The 21,269-nt window shown below is 59.6% G+C and overlaps 1 protein-coding gene and 1 pseudogene across 1 annotated transcript; one reads left to right on the top strand and one right to left on the bottom strand.

Moving 5' to 3' along the window:
- Positions 1-541: 541 nt before the first annotated feature.
- LOC101434651 (small ribosomal subunit protein uS5 pseudogene) lies at positions 542-1,225 on the top strand (annotated as a pseudogene).
- A 7,672-nt stretch (positions 1,226-8,897) lies between these two features.
- EFNA3 (ephrin A3) lies at positions 8,898-18,161 on the bottom strand. The gene is made up of 5 exons (XM_004482802.3): positions 18,034-18,161; positions 11,668-11,981; positions 11,107-11,172; positions 10,843-10,920; positions 8,898-10,629 (listed from the first exon to the last, which is right to left on the bottom strand). Exons 1-5 carry the CDS (start codon positions 18,159-18,161, stop codon positions 10,499-10,501), a joined length of 717 nt encoding a protein of 238 aa, XP_004482859.1. The 3' UTR covers positions 8,898-10,498.
- Positions 18,162-21,269: the final 3,108 nt, after the last annotated feature.

Here is a 21,269-nt window from a genome sequence, read left to right as displayed (position 1 = left end):
CCTTCATCAGGAGACCTTGGTAATTGAACCCTGGACCTCCTATATGGTAGATGGGAGCCCAATCGCTTGAGCCACATCTGCTTCCTGTAAAATAAATCTTAAAAAAATAAAAATTATCCAAAATGGGGGAGCAGATGTGGCTTGAGCAATTGAGTGCCTGTTCCCACAGGGAAGGTCCTGGGTTTGATTTCTGCTGCCTCCTGAAAACAAAGGCCAACAGCAAGCAAACAAGTGAAAACAACTCAGGCGAGCTGATGTGGCTCAGGGGTTGAGCACTGATTTCCCACATGTGAGGTCCCAGGTTCAATCCCGCTCCTGGTACTTAAAAAAACAACTCCAAAATGAAATACAGAGATGGAAAAAAGCCTTAAAAGAAAAGAAAAACTTCTTTTTGAAAAAATGCCAAAGGGCAGATGGTGCCGGTGCCGCGGATGGCCCTGGGAGCTCTGAGGGTGCTGGAATGAGAGGCCACAGTCACTCCCATGGGGGCTTGGGCAGCGGGGTCCAGGGCCGAGGCTGTGGCCATTATTGTGGAGGCAAGGCCAAAGCCAAGGAGCGGTCCCTGCCACCAGGCTGGGCCGCTTGGTCAAGGCCATGACGATCAGGTCCCTGGAGGAGAGCTGTCTCTGCCCATCAAGTGGTCTGCAATCACTGACTTTTTCCTGGGGATGTCCCTCAAAGACGAGATTCTGAAACTGATGCCTGTGCCAAAGCAGTCGCGCTTTGGCCAGCGGACCAGGCTTAGACTTTGTCACCATCGGGGACTACAACTGCCACATGGACCTGGGCATGAAGCACTCCAAGGAGCTAGCCACCGCCTTCTGCAGGGCCGTCATTCTGGCCAAGCTCTCCACCGTCCCTGTGCAGCGGGGCTGTTGGGGGAACAAGATTGGCAAGCCCACACTGTCCTTTCAAGGTGGCGGGACGCTGCAGCTCTGAGCTGCTGTGTCTCATCCCTGCACCAGAAGGCGCTGGCATCGTCTCGGCCCCTGTGCTCAAGAAGCTGCTGCCAACGGAAGGCATCTACGACTGCCACACCTTGGCCACGGGCTGCACAGCCACCCTGGGCAACTTCGCCAAGGCCGCCTTCTAGACCGGCGGCTGTCTCACGCCCTACCAGGAGTCCACCAAGCACCTCGTGAAGCGCCACACCAGGGTCTCCGTGCAGAGGACCCCCTGTGGCCACCGCACGGGCCCTCACAAGCAAAATAAGCATTTGGGTTAACTGAAAGAAAAAGAGAAGAAGAAAAAGAGCAGAAAAGCAAAGAGCTGTGGAATAACACCAAGCAACCTAAAATATACCTGCAGTGGGAGACCCAGAAAGGTGGTAGTGGGGGGGGGTGAGGGAAAAATATTGGAAGAAATAATGTCTGAAAAATGTCCAAATTTGATAAAACCTGTAAACCCAGAGATCTAAGAAGGTCAACAAACCTTAAGCACAAGATGTGATGAAAATTACCTGAAGGCACATCATAGTCTGCCTTAACCACTGCTGAATACCGTAAGAGTAGCCAAAGGGAAAAAAACACCTCACATAGAGAAGATGATATGAGCAGATTTCTCATAGAAACAATGCAAGCCAGAAGAGAGTGGAGTACTGAAAGATAAAAACTGTCAACCTAGAATTCCATGAAGGTATCGTTCAGAACTGAAGGCAAAATAAAGACATTTCAGACTTTCAAAAGCAGAAAGAATTCATCGCCGGCAGACCTGGCTAGAAGAAATGTCTTTAAAAGGTCCTTCAAGCAGAAGAAAGATGATGACAAATGAAATTTCCATCGACACAAAGGAATAAGATCCCAGGAAATGGAAAATATGTGGGCAAATAGAAAAGACTTTTTCTTATGTTTAAATCCTCTGTAAAAGATAGTTGAGGGTTGAAAGCAAAAATAATCATGCATTGTGGGAGTTGTAGGATATGTAGAAATAAAACGCATGACAAGAGTCTGAAGACTGGCAGGTAGCAGAACGAGGTACGTGCACTCTACGTGGGATGGCGGGGCTTGAAGACAGACTAAGTTAAATACGCATCCTGTAAATCCTAGAGGAACCACTAACATTTTTTTTGGACAAGTGATCCAACAGAGCCACTGGGTTGGGTTCCCAGTGCAGTGGGGTCCCGCAGAGCCACTGTAGGTGTTTGGGATAAGACAAGTGCTGTCAGAAAAGAACGCCCTCTCCTGCCACCTTCTGGCAGTAAATCCAGCCTATTTTTAACTCAGGCTTAAGTGCTTTTAGCTAAAGGAGAATTTGCTGCTTCTGAGACTCGCAGGCGGCCAGTCTCCCAGGCTTCCTTGCTCTGCGCAGCGCTGGAAGGCTCAGGTGCTCCCAGCTCCCAGCCCCCTCTTCAGAGAGGAGGCCACTCAGGGTGGGCGCCCGCAGGCAGGCAGGCAGCCCCTCGGCCTGGGTGCAGAGGTGTGACGGGCTCTAGGGGGCGCCCTCGCATGGACACCGTGTGGGGTGGGGCGGCAGCAGCCTGGAAAGACGTGGGACCGCAAACCCGTGCTCCAGGAGCGGCTGCAGGTGCATCCAGCCCACGCGCGCGGGGAAAGAGTGTGCTCTGCCTGAATGTGAATGTTTGTCCGACTGTTCAGGTGATGAAACACAAGCCTAACCTGCCCTTTTGATGGGGCTGCCTCCACTGTCTGGCCTGCATTCCCTTGGCAGCACCCCCCACCCCCGCCCCCACCCCCGCCCTAGCTGGACTCCCAATCAAGCCTGCCCGGACAACCCCGCCCACGGCCCAGCCCATCTGGGTTCCACACTCAGGGCTGCGCTCAGCGCCTGGGGTGCAGTTGGCTCTCAGCGAGTGAGGAGTGCTCCCAGGGCACTGAGAGCACCCCCTTTCTCCCCGTCAGACCAGGTCTCGTCAGGCCCTGAGGGGTACCCGAGCGCCTCAGGATGGAGGCGGGCCAGGACCGCCTTCCGGGCCTCGGGGGCTTAACGGCCGGGGTCTGCAGCCCGGGTGGGCAGGGCTGGCACCCAGGTGGGCAGACACGGGCGTGGGCCTGGGTGGGGTGCAGCAGGCTCTGTTTGGCCTCCCGCCAGTCCCACCCTCGAGGCTCAGGGTCTGGTCCGCGCGTGTACGGGTGTGCACGCGTGAAGGTATCTGTGGCATGGGCGGGGGCCCTCTCTGGTCCCAGGCTCAGCTCCTGCCTCCAGAGCCCTGCCCCTTGCCCACGTCGTCTCCCTCACCATGACGTGGCGGGGGAGGGCGGGCACTCACGGCCCGGGAGGGATTGTGTCTGTGTCTAACTCTGCGTGTGGGCCCGTGTCCCTGGGTGCACACATGGATGTGAGCGAGCGGCCCCCCTGCCCTCCCCGTGTCTGCGTGTCCCGCGTGACAGTCAACATGTCCCATAGGTTCCCAGAGCCCTGCTCTCGCCCACACCCAGCCTCCTTCCTCCCCCTTACTTTCCTGGACTCCAGACTTTGCCCAGTCGGTTTGGCCGCTGCCCTTTCCGCAGGAACCGCTGTTTGTTTAGTTGGGACTGTCGTCATGGTCTGCGCTGGGGAACTGTGTCACCGACTGGATGCCAGCCCTCAAGTGTGTAACCCCGCGTGACCCTGGGGTGCCTGTGTGTGGGCCTGTGTCTGTACGGATGTGTCGGACAGTGTGACCTCAGTGTGTGCCTAATGCCGGTGAAAGGTGTGCGAGGGTTTTGGTGGGCGCTGACGGCGCGTGCCTGGGTGTGTGTGGCAGTGGCCGGTGGGCGTGGGGCCGTGGTCCTGCCTGCGTGGGCAGAGGGAGGAGGCTCGAGTGCCTGAGCCCCTCCGCTCGTGCCTGGGCCCATCCCCTGGCCGGGTGAGGCCCCCTGCTCTTCAGCTGTGCATGCAAAGCCCTTGCCTTCCTTTCCAAGGCCCCTTCAGGGTTGTCGCCCCCCGAGCCCCCTCTCCCTGAGCTCTGTTTGATTGGTTGTGTGGGGCCACAAGAATCTGAGATTATCTGAGTGTGTGTGCATCAAAGTGTGTGCGATTGTGTGTGTGTTGTGTGAATGTGAGGCCCAACTGTCCTCTGGCCACACCAGCCGGTCAGGGGCAAGCCGAGGGGTGCGCCCTGGCCGGCCGAGCCTAGCTCTGCCAAGTTCCTGGGTCGGTCCCCCCACCCTTTTACAGCCATGCTTGGCGACAGCCCTATGCTTAGCCAGGGCCAGCCATTCCGCGGGAGGCCCGAGAGCTTGGCGTTGACCCTCTAGGGGAGGAGCCAGATCTGTTCCACCCAGACGAAGCCCGAGGAGGCTGGAGGAGACCAGACCACCCATGTCAGGCCCCAGCCCAGCCTCCCTGCCTGAAGCTGCTCCCCCTGCTCCAGGGCCGAAGTGTTCCTGGCTGACCACGCGCCAGCACTGGCTGTGCCCTCGTGTCAACCCCACGCTTCCCCAGCCTGCCCTCCAGGGGCTGCGGCCATCCAGCCCCTGTGTCCCCACCACTTCCCACCAGTGTCCTTCATCCCAGTCCCAGCCCCCAGACCCAACTCGTGTTCTTCATCCTGTTCTGTGTCCCTCTGTCCCAGTCCATGTGCTCCTCCCAGCTGTGTCACCACCACATCCAGCCCATGTCTCCTGTCCTAACCTATGAATCCCTAGCCCATCCCCTTGCCCCCTGGTTTGCCAGTTGGGCAGGACGGGGAGGGTGAAGGAAAATGTACAGTGTCTGGGGACTGAGAAGCTCTGGGCTGGACAGGTGTAGCCTGGACCAAGTCCATCCCAAGCCACAACATCTAGAACTGGAGGGAGGGAAGCGGCTGTGGCTCAATCGACTGGGCTCCCATCTACATATGGGAGGCCTGGGTTCGCGTCCCGGGGCCTCCTTGTGAAGGCAGGCTGGCCCGTGCGCGGCGGAGAGCTGACGCAGCAAGATGATGCAACAAAGGGAGACAAACAGACACAGAAAAAACGCTCAGCGAATGGACACAGAGGACAGACAGGAAAAAAACAACCCGCAAGGGGTGGGGGATAAATAAAAATAAATAAATAAATCTTTAAAAAACAACAACTGGAGGGAGGGAAGAAGAGAAGAGGTGGAAGACATCTAGGGGGAGGATGGACGGAGTTGCCTCCCACTCGGCCCCGGCTGAGACTAGGGGAAGAGCTGAGCTCAGAACGTCTTACAGAGCAGCTGCCCGAAGGCCATCACCCTCCTCAGCATCCCCCAGACCCCAAGCCCTTCCACGACTGCCCGGGCCCGGGTGTGTGCCACCTGGTGGATGTCGCTGGGACCTGCAGGCCCTGAGAGGTGGCCCCGGGTGGTGGCCGTGGAGGCGAAGAGCGGGGCCTGCCGCCTCCCCCTGCGCAGACCTGGGCCCCGCCCAGCGACCCGGGAGGGCCCGGCCGAAGCGCACTGCCCCAAGCCCAAGCCCCTCGGTTGTTGCTGTAACTCTGGGAAGAGTAGGGAAGAGGGGGCTGCGTGCGCCACCTCAGAACGGGTCCTGGGAGCTCCCCCCGTGAGAACCCGCTGGAATCCAGGGTGTACTGATGCGACTCCTCGTGGTGGCCAGAATGAGCCTGGGCAGAGAGGGGGCCCGGGCGCAGGGGCTTTGCCAGTGTGGAGCAAGCACAGCTCCCGGAGTTGAACTCTCCTTGCTCCAGGCCCCGCCGCCCAGGCTGGGAACAGCACCTATGGCAGCATGTCCAGGCTCTGGACGCCGTGTGGCAGCCGTCGGCAGAGCCTAGGGCCCCTGGGTGCTGGGTGGGGCAGTCCAAAGGGGTGGCGGGCCAGCTTCCCCTTGCCTAGCCATTGTCCTCCGCCCACTCCATTATCCCAATTCAGAGCGATTTGAGTTTGTTCTCCTCTGCTCTGTTCTGCTCTGTCCTACCCTGCCCATTAGGAGGAATTTTTTTGTTTGTTTTTTAAGATTTTTGATTTTTAAGGTTTTTATTTTATTTATTTCTCTCCCCTTCCCCACCCCACCCCCCGTTGTCTGCTCTCTGTGTTCACTTGCTGTGTGTTCTTCTGTGTCCGCTTGCATTCTTGTCAGCGGCACTGGGAAACTGCGTCTTGTTTTTGTTGTGTCATCTTGCTGCGTCAGCTCTCTGTGTGTGCCACCACCCCTGAGCAGGCTGCGCTTTTTTTGCGCGGGGCGGCTCTCCTTGCGGGGCATACCACTTGTGTGTGGGGACACCCCCGCGTGGCAGGGTACTCCTTGTGCACACCAGCACTGTGCGTGGGCCAGCTCCACGCGAGTCAGGGAGGCCTAGGGTTTGAACCCTGGACTTCCCATGTGGTAGGCGGGTGCTTTATCAGGTGAGCCAAATCTGCTTCCCCATCAGTTGGCATTGAATTGGGACTGTGGGTCCCTTTTCTTCCCTCCCACCAGCCCCTGCCCTTCCTCCTGTCCCGTATGTACCTCCCGCCCTTCCCTCAGGCTCCCCCACTGGTGTCATATCACCACTGCCTTGGCCAGGACCCCTGGGCTGTGCACACCTTGGTGCTGCAGGGCAGGGGGCCCTGTGCCAGGCAGGCCCAGCTTATTGGGGCCTGTCCATCTACAGTTGAACCCTCACCCCACTCCCCCTCCTCTGCTCCCAGAACTGAAGCCTGGTCTGATGGGGAGATCCTCAGCAGACCCCAGAGCTGCTGGAAGCCACAGGGTCGGTGGAAATGAAGGGGGATCTCTGGGGTGAGCTGTGCCTCTTCCAGTCTCAAATACCAGTCTTCAGTTTCTGGGAAGGTGTGATTCTTCTCTTCGTGGGCGTCACAGTATAGCAGAAAAAAGATGGGGGCTCAGGACCCTGCGTTCTGGTCCTGGCTCTGCCATGCCCTCACTGAAGGACTGGGAGCGAGCCTCGCGCTCACTGAGTCTCGGTTTTGCCATCTGCACCATGATGGGATGGGATGAGCTCACCCCTTGCGAGTGAAGCTCCCTCCAGACCTGCGGCCCTTTGGTGTTTCTCCACCAACACTCCCAGTAGCCCTGGTGAAAATGAGGGGATGTGAGCAGGCTTTGTGGCAAAAGGGTTCATCAGACCAGTGCTACAGAGAATGAGCAGAGCATCTTGCTAGAGAGGGTGGCTGCTTTGAAGACCAGCCCTCCTGCTCACTTTGTCAAGGGACACATCTAGACCCTCAGTCTTCTCATCTATATCATTGGAATAGTGAGGCTTAAAGGAGCATTAAAAAAAAATTTTTTTTTAAAAGCACCTGATAGAATACTTGGGATGGTGCCCAGCACATAATAGGTGTTTAGTAAAGATGCTCAGGAAGCAGAAGCTGCTCTGTTCCAGTTCCTGCTGCCAGGAACTAGAACAATTTCCCCATAAGACCCTTCCCACCCCAGCCGGCCCGCCCCACCCCACCTGTCCTGGGATTTGAGGGAGCCTTGAGCCTAGGTCCACTGCTACAGCTCGCCGTGGGGACAAAGCCACCCTCCTTGTCTGGTCTTCAAGAGTCTCTCCATGGTAGGGCCCCGGCTACGTGTACCGCCTCCTCCCTGCCGCCTTGTCTCCAAGTCCAGACAGGGGTGTGCTCTTTTCTCAGTGCTCCCACAGCCCCCTGCCATTTACCCATGTAATACCTGGTCATAGATTATATATGTGTGGTTTTTTTAAAGATTTATTTATTTATCCTCCCCCCTCCCCACCTCCCTGTTGTCTGCTTTCTGTGTCCACTCGCTGTGTGTTCTTCTGTGTCTGCCTGTATTCTCATCAGGCAGCACCGGGGATCTGTGTCTCTTTCTGTTGTGTCATCTTGCTGCGTCAGCTCTCCGTGTGTGTGTGGCACAACTCCTGGGCAGGCTGTGTTTTTGTGCGGGGCGGCTCTCCTTGCACAGGGGCCAATCCTTGCACGGGGGGCACCCTTATGTGGGGACATCCCTGCGGGGGCCAGCACTCCTCGCGCACTGCAGCACTGCACGTGGGTCAGCTCACCACACAAGCCAGGAGGCCCTGGGTATCGAACCCTTGGACCTCCCATATGGTAGGCAGACGCTCTAGCTGTTGAGCCACATCTGCTTCCCTATATGTGTGTTTTTATTTATTTCCCTTCACACATCAACACAAACTAAATTTTGAGAGTAAGGACTGTTTTTTTCATATCCCCAGTACCCAGGATAAAGCCTGACACTCGTCAGATGCTCAAAAACGTCAGTGGATAAATGAGCGATTGGATGGATGGGCCTACCTTTCCATCTCGTCTCCCAGTAGGGGCCTCAGACTGGCCCACTGGCTGTCCCGGGTTCTTTTCCTACCTGCCCTTCCATCCCTGCTTCTCGCCACCCCAACAGCCGAAAGTGAACCCACTCTCTAGAGTCCAGCTGAATTCCATTTCATGTTTTATGGGTACAGAGGGGGAGAAGACACAGTCCCCGTGGCCAAGGGCTCACTCTCAGTGCAGTTGGTAGAGCCACGGGGGTACACACCCAAGACCCAGCCTGCCCACACAGTGCCAACCGAGTAGGAAGGAGTTCCTTGGGTCCACAGCTCGGCAATAAGAAAAGGGCACCTCTCCCTTCCAGGCCAGGGTACTTGGATCAGCAAGTAATGCCCGAAGTGGGTGTCAGCCTCAGTCCCCCCTCATGCAGTGCCCACCCGACAGCCCTGACCTCACCCAGCCCGGGCGGGGCTTGCCGCTCCTGAGAAGACACCTTTGACTACTTCACCCACTCTCCCATCTTTTTGCCTCTGTCCAATGCAGACGTCTCCTGACCGATGCAGGCAGTGCTGTACTTAAGTGGAACCCCAGCCCAGCCAACTCCCAGCCGTGTTGCCTCACAGCAGCGGTTACCAGCCTTTTCTGTGCTGTGGGCCCCTCTGGTCACCTGGGGGGTCCCATGTACCCCATTTACAGAATGTTTGTAAATGAATAAAATAAAACTACAAGGAGTTATAAAGGAAAACAATTATTGAAAAATGACACTTATCAAAACATTAACAAATTTTTGTATAGTAAGATCTGTGCATCTTTATTAACATATTAAAAACAAGGAAGGTCTAACAACTAGCATAATTTCAGAGTAGTGAGGAGCATAAACAATATCTGAGAAATTTTCAATGAAAACATCTGTGATTTTTCTGTTGGTTACAGTCGCAGGTACTATTAATATTATCGTGGCTTGTTGCCCAAATCCTAAGAGAATGATAAACTTCAGTTAGAGGTGAGTGAAAATTAAGATTTAATTCCCACCCCCTCAGCCCACCAACCCCCTGAATTCCAGAGACCCCAGTCAAGAACCTCCGGTTACAGGATGGAACAGGGCAAGGAGAAAACCATCACCGACTGAGCCTTGTATTTCCTATGTCATTTAATCCTGACGCCAACCCTGAGAGAGATGAATTATTAGCCAGTTTCACTGAAGGGGTACCTGAGGCTCAGGGAGATGAAACGATTTGCCCAAAGTCACTCGGGCCTAGCTCTGAGGCCCGTTTTCCTCTCTCCACACGGACCTGCCTTCCTTTAAGGAGAAAGAGCCACAGAACAAGGTGTTTTGTCGACTCTTTGTCCTCAGAACCCCCTCCCCCACCCTGGTACTAGAAGGGTGATGGTCCCTTGAAATCACACACACTCGGTTATTTTTATCTCCAGTTTATTTTTTTTAGACTAAGAGCAGAGTATGAAAGTCACAGCCAAAGCACTTGAAAAAGGCCCAGGAGGATGGGTGGGACGAGGCGGGGTGGGCAGGGCAAGGTCCTGGCAGGGGGGTCCTGGCTCAGGACTGGGGGGCAGGGGGCATTGTTGTCTCACGGTCTCCAAAAGTGTCTGTGCGTTGCATAGGTCCTGTCTTCACAGAAGACAAAAGAGGGGCCAGGGGGCCCCCCGGTGGGGGGGCCTAGCCTGGTGGGGAAGGGGTCTGAAGCTGAGAAGTCAAGGAAGGTCGGGGAGGGTACGGAGGGGAAGGGACTCTGTCCGTCTGTACATTATATATAGAGATATAGAGTCTGTACATGCCTGCCTGGCACCCAATGCCCACCCCTTGCTACCCTTGTCCACTGCCTGCTGCCCCCCAGGGGCGTCTACTTGTAAACTTGGACTCAATCCAAACCACAGTCCTGGGGGTGGGAGTGGGGGGAGGAGGACGTGCTTATTGCTGTAAACAGGGGAAGAGGGCAGCAGGCGGTGCTACCCCCTTGCCCATCTAGTCCCCTCCCCGTCTTCTGCCCCTGGAGGAGAGTGATGGGGTGCCTCCCACGCTTTGACTTGCTCTCTCTGGGGCTGTCTCTCTGGTGGGACGAAGGGGGAGGGCACCAGGAGGCAGAGAAAAGTACCAGGGGGCAGGGAGCCCTGAGCGCTGCCCTTTCTGGTCCCCCAATTTGGTACCAAACATTAGCAGAATCACAAGGCCACCTGAGACCTGTGGCTGTCCCTGCTCCTGGTCCACTACAGTGCCCTGCCTGGGGGGAGAGGGGCAAAGTGGTGGGCACAGGTGTAGGTGCAGAACCCACTTCCCGCCGTCTCCCGCCGTTGGAGGCAGGGTCTAGGTCCCATGGAGTCCCTTGGAGAGGCCGAAGGCCCCTGCTCCTCCCCGGCCCCGCCCCACCTCTCCCGGCCGAGGGAGGGGGCAGAGCTAGGAGGCCAGGAGCGTCATGAGGAAGAAGGCGATGCCCACGGCCAGGGGCAGGTGTTCCCGCTTCGGGCTGGTCCCGCTGATGCTCTTCTCAAGCTTGGGCACCTGGGGGTTCTCGCCCTCAAAGTCCTCTGTGGACAGATGGATAGACAGACTGTTGAGGACTGGGTTGCGCGCCGGGGCGAGGGCACGCGGCAGCGGCAGCAGCAGTGGAGCCGGGGACGGGACCACCCACGGGGGTCCGGAGGATCGGTGGCCCCAGGGGAAGGCATGCGAGGTGAGCAGGCACCAGGAGGGGGCTGCGGTCCCAGCAGTGGCCACCAGAGGGCGCTGCGCAGACTCACCCAGCACGTTGATCTTCACATTGGGGCCCATGGTGAACTGGGGGAGAGTGGGGACCGGCTTCTCCCCGGAGTGCGATGCTGCGGGGTGGGGTGCGGGTGGGGAGAGAGGAGGGGAGAGTCAGGGCCAGGATGCCCTCCCTCCGCTACAGCTGGGGAACCGGAGCCCCTCGCCTGTGCTCTCCACCCCCACCCCCAGGAAGCCAGGGGAGCCCCAAAGCAGGGGAGGCGAGGATGGGGGCGCAGCTGGGAACCAGGCATACTCACTGGAGGCGCAGCAGACAAAGACCTTCATCCGCAGACACTTCCAGTGCAGGTTGTGGGTGGGCGTGGCTGCGGAGGAGACCGGGCCTGAGTCTTTTTCTCCCAGTTCGCGCCCCCTGCCCTCACTCACAAACTCTTCTCACCTCCTCCAAACTGCCCCTCTTGGGCAGTCTCCTTCACTAAGTCCCCCTCCCCTTTGGATGTCGGCCACTGTGGCTCCGCCGTCGGCCCTAGAAGGACTTCTGGGCCCACTCCTCAAGAAACAATGATCCCGGGATGGCCCTCCCAGAAACACTGCCTCTCTGGCCCAAACTCGGACCAAACCCCTCTCTCAGCCTCACGACCCTGCGCTGAAACCCTGAGCTCCTCAGTGCCCACGTCCCCGCTCCTCATTCCGGGGTATCACTCGCAGAGAGAGACCTCAGGACCGCCGCAGTGGTCCGCCCCCGGCCGCCCGTGGCCCCGCCCCCGGCCGCCCGTGGCCCCGCCCCCGGCCGTCACTCAGGGCCCCGCCCCGCCTGGCCCCGCCCCCTGGCTGTCGCTCCGGCCCCGGCTGTCACTCACAGATGTAGTAGTACTCGTGGCCGGCGTGGAACTCGTAGCCCAACGAAAATGCGCTGTAGCGCTGGAACTTCTCCGAGAACTTGATGGGGCTGTGGGGGGCGTGCGGGCGGTTACATTCCCAGCGCTTGAAGCCTTGGCTGGCGTTGCAGGTGCGGTAGCCGGCCCTGCTCACCATGTACAGCACGTACTGCTCCGCCCCGCCTCCGGGCCCCGGCCCCGCCCCGGGGCCCACCCCTGAGCTGTTGTAGTGCGGGCAGTAAATATCCAGGTAATCGTTCACGTTCACCTGCACCGTGTAGCCCTCTCGCCGCAGGCTGTGGGGAAAAGGAAGCGGGTCAGAGAGCAGAAAGCCCAGAGCCACCCCGCTTTGCCCCTCCCCGCTCCGCAGACCGTCGCCAGGCTCCCCGGAGCTTGCCGCCTTTTCCTCTGAGACTCTGCTCTTCCCAACCCCGGGGTGTGCCGCCGGAGCCCTGGGGACCTCGGATCCCGCACTAGACTTGAGGGCCCGCTCCTTCTTGTTCTGTCCTTCTCCTGGCGGCCGCCAGAGGGAAGCAAAGGCGCAGGGAAGCCCGGGCCCTGCCGCCGAAGGCGGAGAGGCGGGGGGCAGGGGGCGGAGAGGAGAGGGAGGAAGGGAACCTATGCTGTGGTTACCACAGAAACGGCGCAGGCCTCAGCGACTCCCAGACCCGGGCCCGGATTTCCTCCGTCCATCCTCCATAATTCACCAGCGAGGAGGAGGGACAGAAGGGATGGAAGGGAAGGGGGGGAGTGGGAGGGATCCCTTCCGCGCGACGCGCGCGCTCCACCGCCTCTCCCAGCATGCTTCCCTGCGGCTGCCAGGCCACCCCCGGGGCCAGTCTGACAGGACCTGCCCTCATGGACGCCTGTATGGCGGCTTCATGCATCTACATGCATAAGTCCTGTGGAACTACACGCAAATATGCCCACCGCCCACTCGCAGAGGGCACACACATAGAGAAGCTAGGCTTCGCGCTGCCTCAGGCTCTTTCCTTGCCTCCCCCCCCCACACACACACATCCAGGCCCGCGTGCTCCCTAATGTCACTAATATCAATAAGTATCCACTGACCTCCACCCTGAAGCCACGACAATCAGGTCCCCAATGACCTGACACAACAGACCAAGGAGCCAAGAGACTCGGTACCAAGGCTGCACGTGCCTTATGCCAACCAGCCCAAACTTTTGCCTCATTGTACACCTCCCTCCTCAAACTGGACACCATGGCCCCCCCACCATGACGCTAGGGAGAGGAGTACCCAGACAAGACGGCCGTGCATCTTACTTCCCTGATCCCTCCAGGGCAGCAGTTCTTAACACGGGGTCTGTGGGCTTGAATTGAAATTCAAAAAAAACATTATTCTTGTGGGATGTGTTGGTGCAGGTGTGATATACTTATTAAATAATACACGGTGTAGGGTGGACTTAGTAAGAGTCCGTAGATTTTACCTGACTAGCAAAGGGGTCCGTGGAACAAAAGAGGTTAAGAGCCCCTGCTCCAGGGGGCAGAAAGCAGATGCTGGGTCTGCCCCGCTGCCTTGCTAGTCACCATCAGATGATTGGCCTTCCCCCTGGCTGGTGGGTACTGAGTGGTGTGGGGATGGGAGAAATGTCTGAATGAAGAAAGGAGACAGGCAAAGGTTTTCTCTAATTTCCCTGGTAAGAAAGCCCACATTTTGGCAATGAGGGGGGAGAGTGATGAACACAGGAAGATAGAGTACTTGGCAAAATGTCAACCCCCTGGGGTCCCTAGTCTCTGGGAACTCCCTAAAGGGAGGAACTCGCCCCTCAGGTCACCAGGCACCTCCCAACTCCATAAGCAGTAATTAGGTCCATTAGGGAAACAAGCTTGAGGGTCCCTTCCCACTTTACCACCTTCCCTGGCTTTGCTTGTGCCACCCCGTCCCCAAGCACCCACTTCCAGGCCTGGCAGAGAGGCAGGTAAGTGCTGGGCACCCCAGTAGGAATGAGAACAGCCTTCTCCTTGAGTCACCAGGAATGCCACCAGCCCCACTTGGTTCCCACGGGAGTGATGGGTCACTCAGGCCCCTCCCTGGCCCTGGCACTCAGGTGGGCAGGAGTCTCGGCCTGGGGCACTACGAGCAGGAAAACGGGTTAGACCAGGCCTGGCTCCCAGCCGCCACCCCAGGCTTGCCTCTTTCTGTCCCCAAACCCCATCTCTCCTGTTCCTCCTTTAGGCTTTGCGAAGGGAGATGACAGTGGTAGGGTGTCAGACCTGGAGCAGCTGCACAGACACATTGGAGCCTCTGGCCCCCAGGTTTGCACTTCCACTCCAAAGTAGCCTGTCCCTGCTATGCCACCCAGTTCTCCCTGCAATGCACCCTATTCCAGCAGGGAGTAAACCAACCCCAGAGGTATTCCTACAGGTATCTTGATTTCTTCAACAGGGCAGGGACTAGTCTTGTAGAAAGGTTAGCAGGACAGCGCAAGAGGAGAGAAGCCACCTCTTACTATCCCTGTGCTTGGTGGCAGGAACAGCCCCTGAAATGACTCCCAAAGCTGGGCATGTGGGAGAAAGACCTACTCGTTGGATGACTGTGCCCTGCTGGTGTCTGGCAGACAGGGGGCAGAAGTGCTGGGTGCCAGGAATCCCCAATCGCAACTCCCGGGGGACCCGGGGTGTCTGCTTGGCTTGGGCGCTTTAATTGAATCTGTCATCCTGCCTTGCCTGGGCAGTGGAGAGGGAGGTGCAGCGGATGCCAGGTGGAAGCTCCGCAGCTAAGCGCTTCTTCAGAGCCGCACCCCCCCGGGCCTGGGTGGGGCGCGGGGGTGGGGCTGGGATCTGGGTCCTGAGATTTGCCCTGCCCCTTTAAATAACTCTCTATCCTTCCCTTCTCCATCCCCAACCAGCCTTCCACTTCTCCGGAAGAAAAGCGAGCGTCGACACACCCCGCCTGGCGGGAATGCCCCCTCACCCCGTTACACTGTCTCCCCGCCCGCACCAACCCCAGGGCGCATCCTCACCCCTCCCCTCCGCTCCTTCAGTGGCCGCCTACTCGCGCCGGGCCCCTCTCAGCCGGACCGCCCGGGGATGGGGCAGGGGAGCGGGGAAGGAGCTGGTCTCTCTCGCCGGGGCAATTAGAGGCAGACAAACAGGGTGTCTAACGAGCCCAGGGAGTGGGGAAAGGACCCCGGGGACCTGAACTTGTTCAGTCTCCGCCCCCGCCCCTAGACGCTGGGATGCGCAGCAAAGGGAACTGGAGGAGGGATGTAGAGAGACAGGACCCGGGTTCTCCTCCCGCCCCTCCGGCGCGCGCCCCCGAGGCTGCGCGTCGCCTGCTCCGGCAGGCAAGGCCGGACCACGTGTGCGCGGCGTGGAGTCCCCGCGCCCGGGTTGCAGGGGCCGGAGGACTGGAAGGCTCGCCGGGCGGCGCGTGCACGCTGACACCCCCGCGCCCTTCGGCGCCCTCGGCCTCCGCGCCCTGCCCGGCCGGGTCCCTCCATCCTGAGTCCCGGCCGTGGGCTTCCCCGGTCCGCGTCGGGTGGAGGAGAATCAACGCGCCCGACACCCCCGCCCCTCCTCCCTGCGACAGCGGCGGCGGCGAAGGTTTATTGATCTGCAGCGGCGAAGAGGAGCGAGAGACCCGCCGAAAGCGAGACACGCACGGAGGAGGGAGATTTACAGGGACAGGATTCACGGAGAAGGGAAAAGGAATGAGACATAGCGAGAGGGAGAAGGGACCAGGAGCCCAGAGGGAAGAGCATGAGAACGGAGGCTTGGAAAAAGGGAGGGACGTAGAGGCAGATCCAGGGAGGCCCAGGAACAGTGGAGCGGGAGACAGGGAAACGCGAAAGGAGAGAGTCAGGGACAGAGAGAAGGGGGTGCAGGGCAGGGACCCGGTCACAGGGGAAAATAAAGGGAGAGACCAACGGAGACATAGTGAAACCTCAGTAAATATTTGTTGAATGAATGTATGAATGAAAGAGGGATCAGGAACAAAACATTTTAGAGAGGAGACAGGAAGACAACATGAGAGATTCTTGAGGCTTCTTGAGACGGGGCGAATACCAACACCCTCTCAGTTCTAAGAAGAAATGAAACACAGGCAAGGGGACATATATTTGGCCGTTGGCCAGCGCCCTCCAAGTTGAATTTCGGGGGACCCCTCCACTGCACATTTTCATGTGTCCCCTAGCATATCCCCCATCTTTAGTTCCTGGGGGCAGATCTCGTCTATTCCAGAGGGGCTGAGTGGGGGGCAGGGGGCGAGGTCAAGGTTGCTGTGCGGGGCACTGCCCCCAGGTCTGTCAAAGGAGGTCGCCGCACGTGTCCCACCAGCACCCTCCCACGTGACCCCAGGAGGCGGGGTCGCAAGACCCTCCCCACGTGACCCCAAGGGGTAGAGACCCTTTGCACGTGACGGGGGAGTGGGAGACAGGAGCCCTGCTCACGTGACCGGGGGGAGGGGGCGCGGGAGCCTGTGGCTTGGCCCGGCCCCGCCCCCAGCTCCCCGGCCCTCTCCACTCCCGGCTCCGGAGCACGTCGCTCTCACGATTTATGGGGCCGCGGCTGCCGCAGTAAGGGAGCCGGGGAGCCCGGGCGCAGCGGCAACAAAGGCCAGGGAAGCGAGGCGGGGGCGGCAGCGGCCTCCGGGCCGAGTGCGCGCCCCCTCCTACCTCCGCGGGTCCGGGCCAGCCCGGGAGTGGGTAGGGCAGAAAGGAGGCTCCCGGCACTCGGGTTCTCTCACCCCTTTCCGGGGCTTTCACCTGCGCCCAGGTGTATGCGGGGGAGGGGAACCTGACCAACCTCTCCCTAAGGCCATTCCCGCATCCTCCTGCCTCTGGCTTCCCCTAAGAACCTGGGGGTACCCCGAAGGTGGCGGGGAACCCGGGGCCCCTCACTTGCGCGCTCTCGACTCCGCGCCACTCTAGCAGGGCGGGGGGCGGACGTGTGAGTCTGGGGGAGGGGGACGAGCCAGAAAGAGCAGGTAGTCAGCCCCCAGAACCCCCCGGAGAGCTCCAAGTCCCGCTCCGGGAAGGAGGGGCCGCATCCCCACCCCCGAGGTTTCCAGGAGAAGCGAGAGGGGGCCGTCGTTGGCTCATCCCCACCCCCAGTCTGACACTCAGGGAGCGAGGAGGGAGAGGGGGAGGCGCGGAGCCCCAAACAACAAAGAACGGAGCGGCAGCCCCTCCCCCGGGAGGTTGGGGGTCGCGGACGCCCGGCCCTCCCGGCCCCCTTCCCTGGGGCCTCACCATTTGCTCCCAAATCGCCCCCCGGGGTGGGGAGCCGGAGGCCGTGTCGCTGCCGCCGCCCGGGCAGGTGTGACAGTGAACCCTCGCGTCCCTAGGGATCCCCCCCACCAAGACACACGGAGGCGGCCAGGGTGATACACACAGCGGCTCGGCAGGGAGGAGACGACAAGGGCAGCGAGGATTGAGCAGAATGAGGACCCGGCCCCGCTGCCGGCACCCGGGGAAACCACACGGTAGCTCTGACACCCGCCCAGACCGCGGCGGCGCCGGCAGCCACCTCAGCCCAGACGCAGCCGGCCACGCCGACAACGACCACAGCCCCCTCCCCGACCCGCCGCCCGCTCCCACCCCTAGACGATCGCCGACGCAGACACACAAATCACACACTCAGACACACACGCACACTGACAGCCGCGCACGCCCGCTCACACTTGGAGCCACACGCCGTCTCCAGCCCGTGCGTGTGAGTGCGTGTGTGACACGCCGACAGCTTTCTGCCTCCTTCACTCTCACCGGTACCCCATGTTCTCATCCTAGCCAAGCGGCACTCCCAGGGCCCCCCAGCTCGGCGACCTAGCCCTGGCTCACGCGAGCCAGGCTCATCCACCCAACCCGGGCAACCCATTCGGCTTGGTTCTGGGAAGGTGCTTGTTGGACTCCCTGCCTCGGCTCCGGATTCCACTTTTAAGAGCCCTAGACAGAACCCCTTGACACCCTCCCGGCCGAAAACAGGTCAGCCCCGGGCCCTCAACTCCTGCGGCCTATCCCTAGCACAACGGTACCCCCAAACCCCAGCCCGGCCGGCGGGGTGCAGATGTGGGAGGGCTGTGGGATGGGGGTATGCGATTCCAGTGGCGGGGTGGGGAGAAGCCGAAGTGGGGTGGGGGGGTCCCCGAGCATCCTCCCCCACACGGCCCGAGTCCTCCTTGCCAAATCCCACCAGCCTCTCTCAAGACACCCCCCCACCCCGAGTTTCATAGACGCCCACAGAGTGCGTCTACCTCTCCCTCGCCTCCCAGCCCCCAGCTGTGGTCTCCCAGGGCTCCCACCTCGGGTTCCCCCAGGACTTCTCGGGCCCACCAGCTCCCCCTCTCCCTGACTCGGGACTCGCGGGCTCCCGGGGCCCCCGACTCACTGCTGGTTGGAGCTGTTCCAGTACACCGCATGCCGGTTTCCCAGCGCCCCCCCGGGCCCCTGGGCCAGCAGCGGCAGCAGCGGCACGGGCACGAGCAGCAGCAGCAGCAGCAGCGGAGCCGCCGCCATCCCCGGAGCCGCCGCCGCCGCCGCCCCCCGACTGAGCCCCGCGCTCCCGGCTTCTCAGCTTCCCAGCTCCCTGCTGCCACCGCCGTCGGCCCCTAGCTCTAGGCCACGCCCCCAGCCCGCCCCTCCGCCCGCTCGGGCGCGCCCCCGAAGCCCCGCCCCGGGCGCGCTCGCGCCAGGCCCCGCCCCATCTCGGGCCCGGCGCGCGCGGCGCGTGGGAGGCGGGAGGTGGGACTGGTGCTGCCCCCTCGGGAACGAGCCGGCGCGCTCCTGGCCTCTCCCTCCTGGGCTCAATTTGCTTCTGCCCCTCCTGGGTCTTCTGCTCCCCAGGCCGGAGTTCCCAGAAGGATTGGGGAGTCCAAGACAAGGGTTTCGTGCGAGCACTTTCATCTCCGAGATGGGGTGAAGGAGGAGGCTTGAGAAGCTGGGGTCCATGCTCTCTCAATAAGTAGGACTAGACTCCCCTCCTTTCTGAACAGTATGGCCCTCTGCTCCCCCTATGCCCCCTCTTATCATGTGCACGAGGGGTCAGGTGGGCATGCGAGGACGGTGGAGAAGCCCTCAGCTGGCACCAAGGACCTGACAGCTGGTGGCCTGAAGGCCCGCGGCTGGGCATGAGGCTTTTTTTCTTGGAAGGGGGGTGGAGGAGCTCAGCCCCCAAGAATGTCCATACTGGAAGGGGGCTGGAGGGGCCTTTGGCAGCCTGGGGCCTAAGGTGGATGAGAGGGCTGAGGAGAGAGTCAGCGAGAGCCAACCAGGCTCTCCGGGGACACCTACAAAGGCTGCTTCACTAGCATTCAAGCAGGGCCCTCCCAGTCCAGCCAAGGGTGGCCCCGGCATTCTCAGCCCTGTTCTCACAGACGCTGACCCTGAGGGCAGGGAGCAGAGCGCCTCAGGTTCCAGCTCTCACCGCAGTCTTTGTCCTCGCAGTGACACCCAAGCACAGACATGAACACACATCCAGGAAAGAGGCGCGGACACCTGGATGGAGGGAACACAGACACATGGACACCCCCTCATTGACACGTACCCATGAAGGTACAATCAGAGGTCTGTAGAAATACCAGCACTTAGAGACACAAGAGATGGAGGAGCTCACCCCCTGACACGCACGTGGCTCCATCCAAACCTTCTTCCTCTTTTCTCTCCTCTTTTTCTAGAAAGTAGAAGTTGGGGGAAAGAGTCCAGGACCCACACTCGGGGTGTCCCCCTCCTCTCTCTTCTTATAGAGCAGCCCTGTCTAAGAGTGACCAGGCAGAATTGGGCCTCAGACTGGGTTCTCAGAGCCTAAGTCAGGCGCCTGTGCCCAGGAGATGGGCATGATGCTACTTTGCTTCTTTACTTCAGGAGAGAGACCCCACAAGCACCTTCCGGCTGTTACCCCCTGGCAGGACACAGGTCCTGACCACAAGTCTGCCACAGGTGTTGGGTTTGGGGGATGAGCAGTGCCATCCAGCACAGACCCTGTGCCTGGCTGCTGCCAAGCAAAAGCTGGCTCTGTCCTCCCTGGGCGCCCCGCTACCCCGGGAGATCTCCTCTCCCTTCTCAGGAGCCAGAAAATAAATTAGGCCCCTTGGGGTGGAAGGGGGGGACTTTGTGAACAGTTCTCCCTCCCCACTGGACTCCTCATCCCAAGGAGATTAGTTTCACCCAAATGATGCTAACCCACCAACCCCTGCTGCCACAAATCCCAGCCCTCTCTCCTCCTGCCCATACTCCCCACTCTGCAAGGGTAGGCTCCTGTCCTAGGGCCCCAGCTGGCAGAGTCTGCCCATGCCCCTGGAGAGTGGGAGCCCCTGCTTTTGGCCTAGGACTTCATCTTTGATTGCAGAAGATTTAAATTCCTATTTATAGACTCTGGGTTTAAGGATTTGGGTCCTTGTCTGCAGGATCTAGATACTTCTCTCTAGGCTCTAGCAGCCTACCCCCCACCCTCCAATAATAACTGAGCCCCTCTCTCTAGAATCTGGAGCCTTGTATACAGGGTTGAAGCAGCTCTCTCTTTGGGGTCTAAGTTCCGGGATACTCTCTATTTGACCTAGGCCTCCTCCGTGAGAGATCTGGTCATCAGGGTGCCTGGGCCTTGGCCGCAGGGCTGCTGGCTGGTTTGGGCCTTTGTGTGAATGAGAAAAACACCTCTCCATGCAGACCTAGCCCGTCGGGCGCACTATTGGTAAGCGGTGCCTTTGTGCAAAAACAAAGGTGCTGTTGCCTTCAGTGGGTGGTGGCCCCAAGTGTCTCCCCTTCTTGGTGTGGGAGCTTGGGCTGATGTCAGCTTCTGTTTGCCCCTTGGGTGGCTCCTTTGTGCCATGCACAAACTGCACAACTATATACGGCAATTCTACTGTCTGTAGGATATGTGCCTCCAGCTAGAATGCCGACACCTGTCTATAGGCCTCTCTTCATGGGCTCTGGGCCTCTCCAGGGGCTGGGGCTCTGGGCCGATCTGGGCCACTGTCCACATGCCTGGGATCTGAGCTGAGGACCTAGCCTCTTCCTGTGGCATCTGGGCCATGGAAGGATCCAGGTTCCCACTGATGGGGTCTAGGCCTTGGTCTCTAGCTGTGACTCAAACTGTCTCCGGACTGGGACCCACAGGAAGATGTCTATTTTGCACACACACGCATACATTCACACATATAACTGAGATACAGGTTTTATGCAATGATATTTACTCTTACTATAGGGATGCAGTCTGGTAGTTTTTTTTCTGTTCAATTCTTAAAACTAAATTAATAATGATAATCAAAAGCTGGTCAAGACCCAGAAACCTGATTTCTTGATTTCACTACCCATAATGAGTCTCAACCTATAGTTTGAAACAGGAGGGCCTGGGCCTCACCTCCATACCTCTCTGGAGGGTGAGGGCCTCTGTCGGAGCTGGGGTGCCCTCGCGGGGCTGCTCTGCTCTCTTGGGCTCCAGGCTCTGCTTTCATTTCCCTCTGACCCCCAGGCTTGCCAGTATGCCGCTGGCTGCCATGTTCACTCCAGGGGTTCTGATCTCAGGCCCCGGGGAGCTCTCTGGCACGGTGCCTCAGCCTGGCCCCCTCCCCGCTCGGCACCGTGGGGCCAAGGAAGCAGTGAGCTGAGCAGGTTTGGGGCAGAGGGAGC

The sequence above is a fragment of the Dasypus novemcinctus genome, chromosome 13, assembly GCF_030445035.2.
Source record: "Dasypus novemcinctus isolate mDasNov1 chromosome 13, mDasNov1.1.hap2, whole genome shotgun sequence".
Taxonomy (NCBI): domain Eukaryota; kingdom Metazoa; phylum Chordata; class Mammalia; order Cingulata; family Dasypodidae; genus Dasypus; species Dasypus novemcinctus.
Note: the sequence above shows the minus strand (reverse complement) of the source record. Positions and strands in the feature narration are given on the sequence as shown.

Excerpts from the sequence above, each read along its gene's own strand:
- EFNA3 (XM_004482802.3), bottom strand. The coding sequence starts at position 18,161 with ATGGCGGCGGCTCCGCTGCTGCTGCTGCTGCTGCTCGTGCCCGTGCCG. Across the intron at positions 11,982-18,033 it reads TGGAACAGCTCCAACCAGCA|CCTGCGGCGAGAGGGCTACA; the intron begins GTGAGTCGGGGG and ends TTTTCCCCACAG. Across the intron at positions 10,921-11,106 it reads CTTTGTCTGCTGCGCCTCCA|CATCGCACTCCGGGGAGAAG; the intron begins GTGAGTATGCCT and ends CCCACCCCGCAG.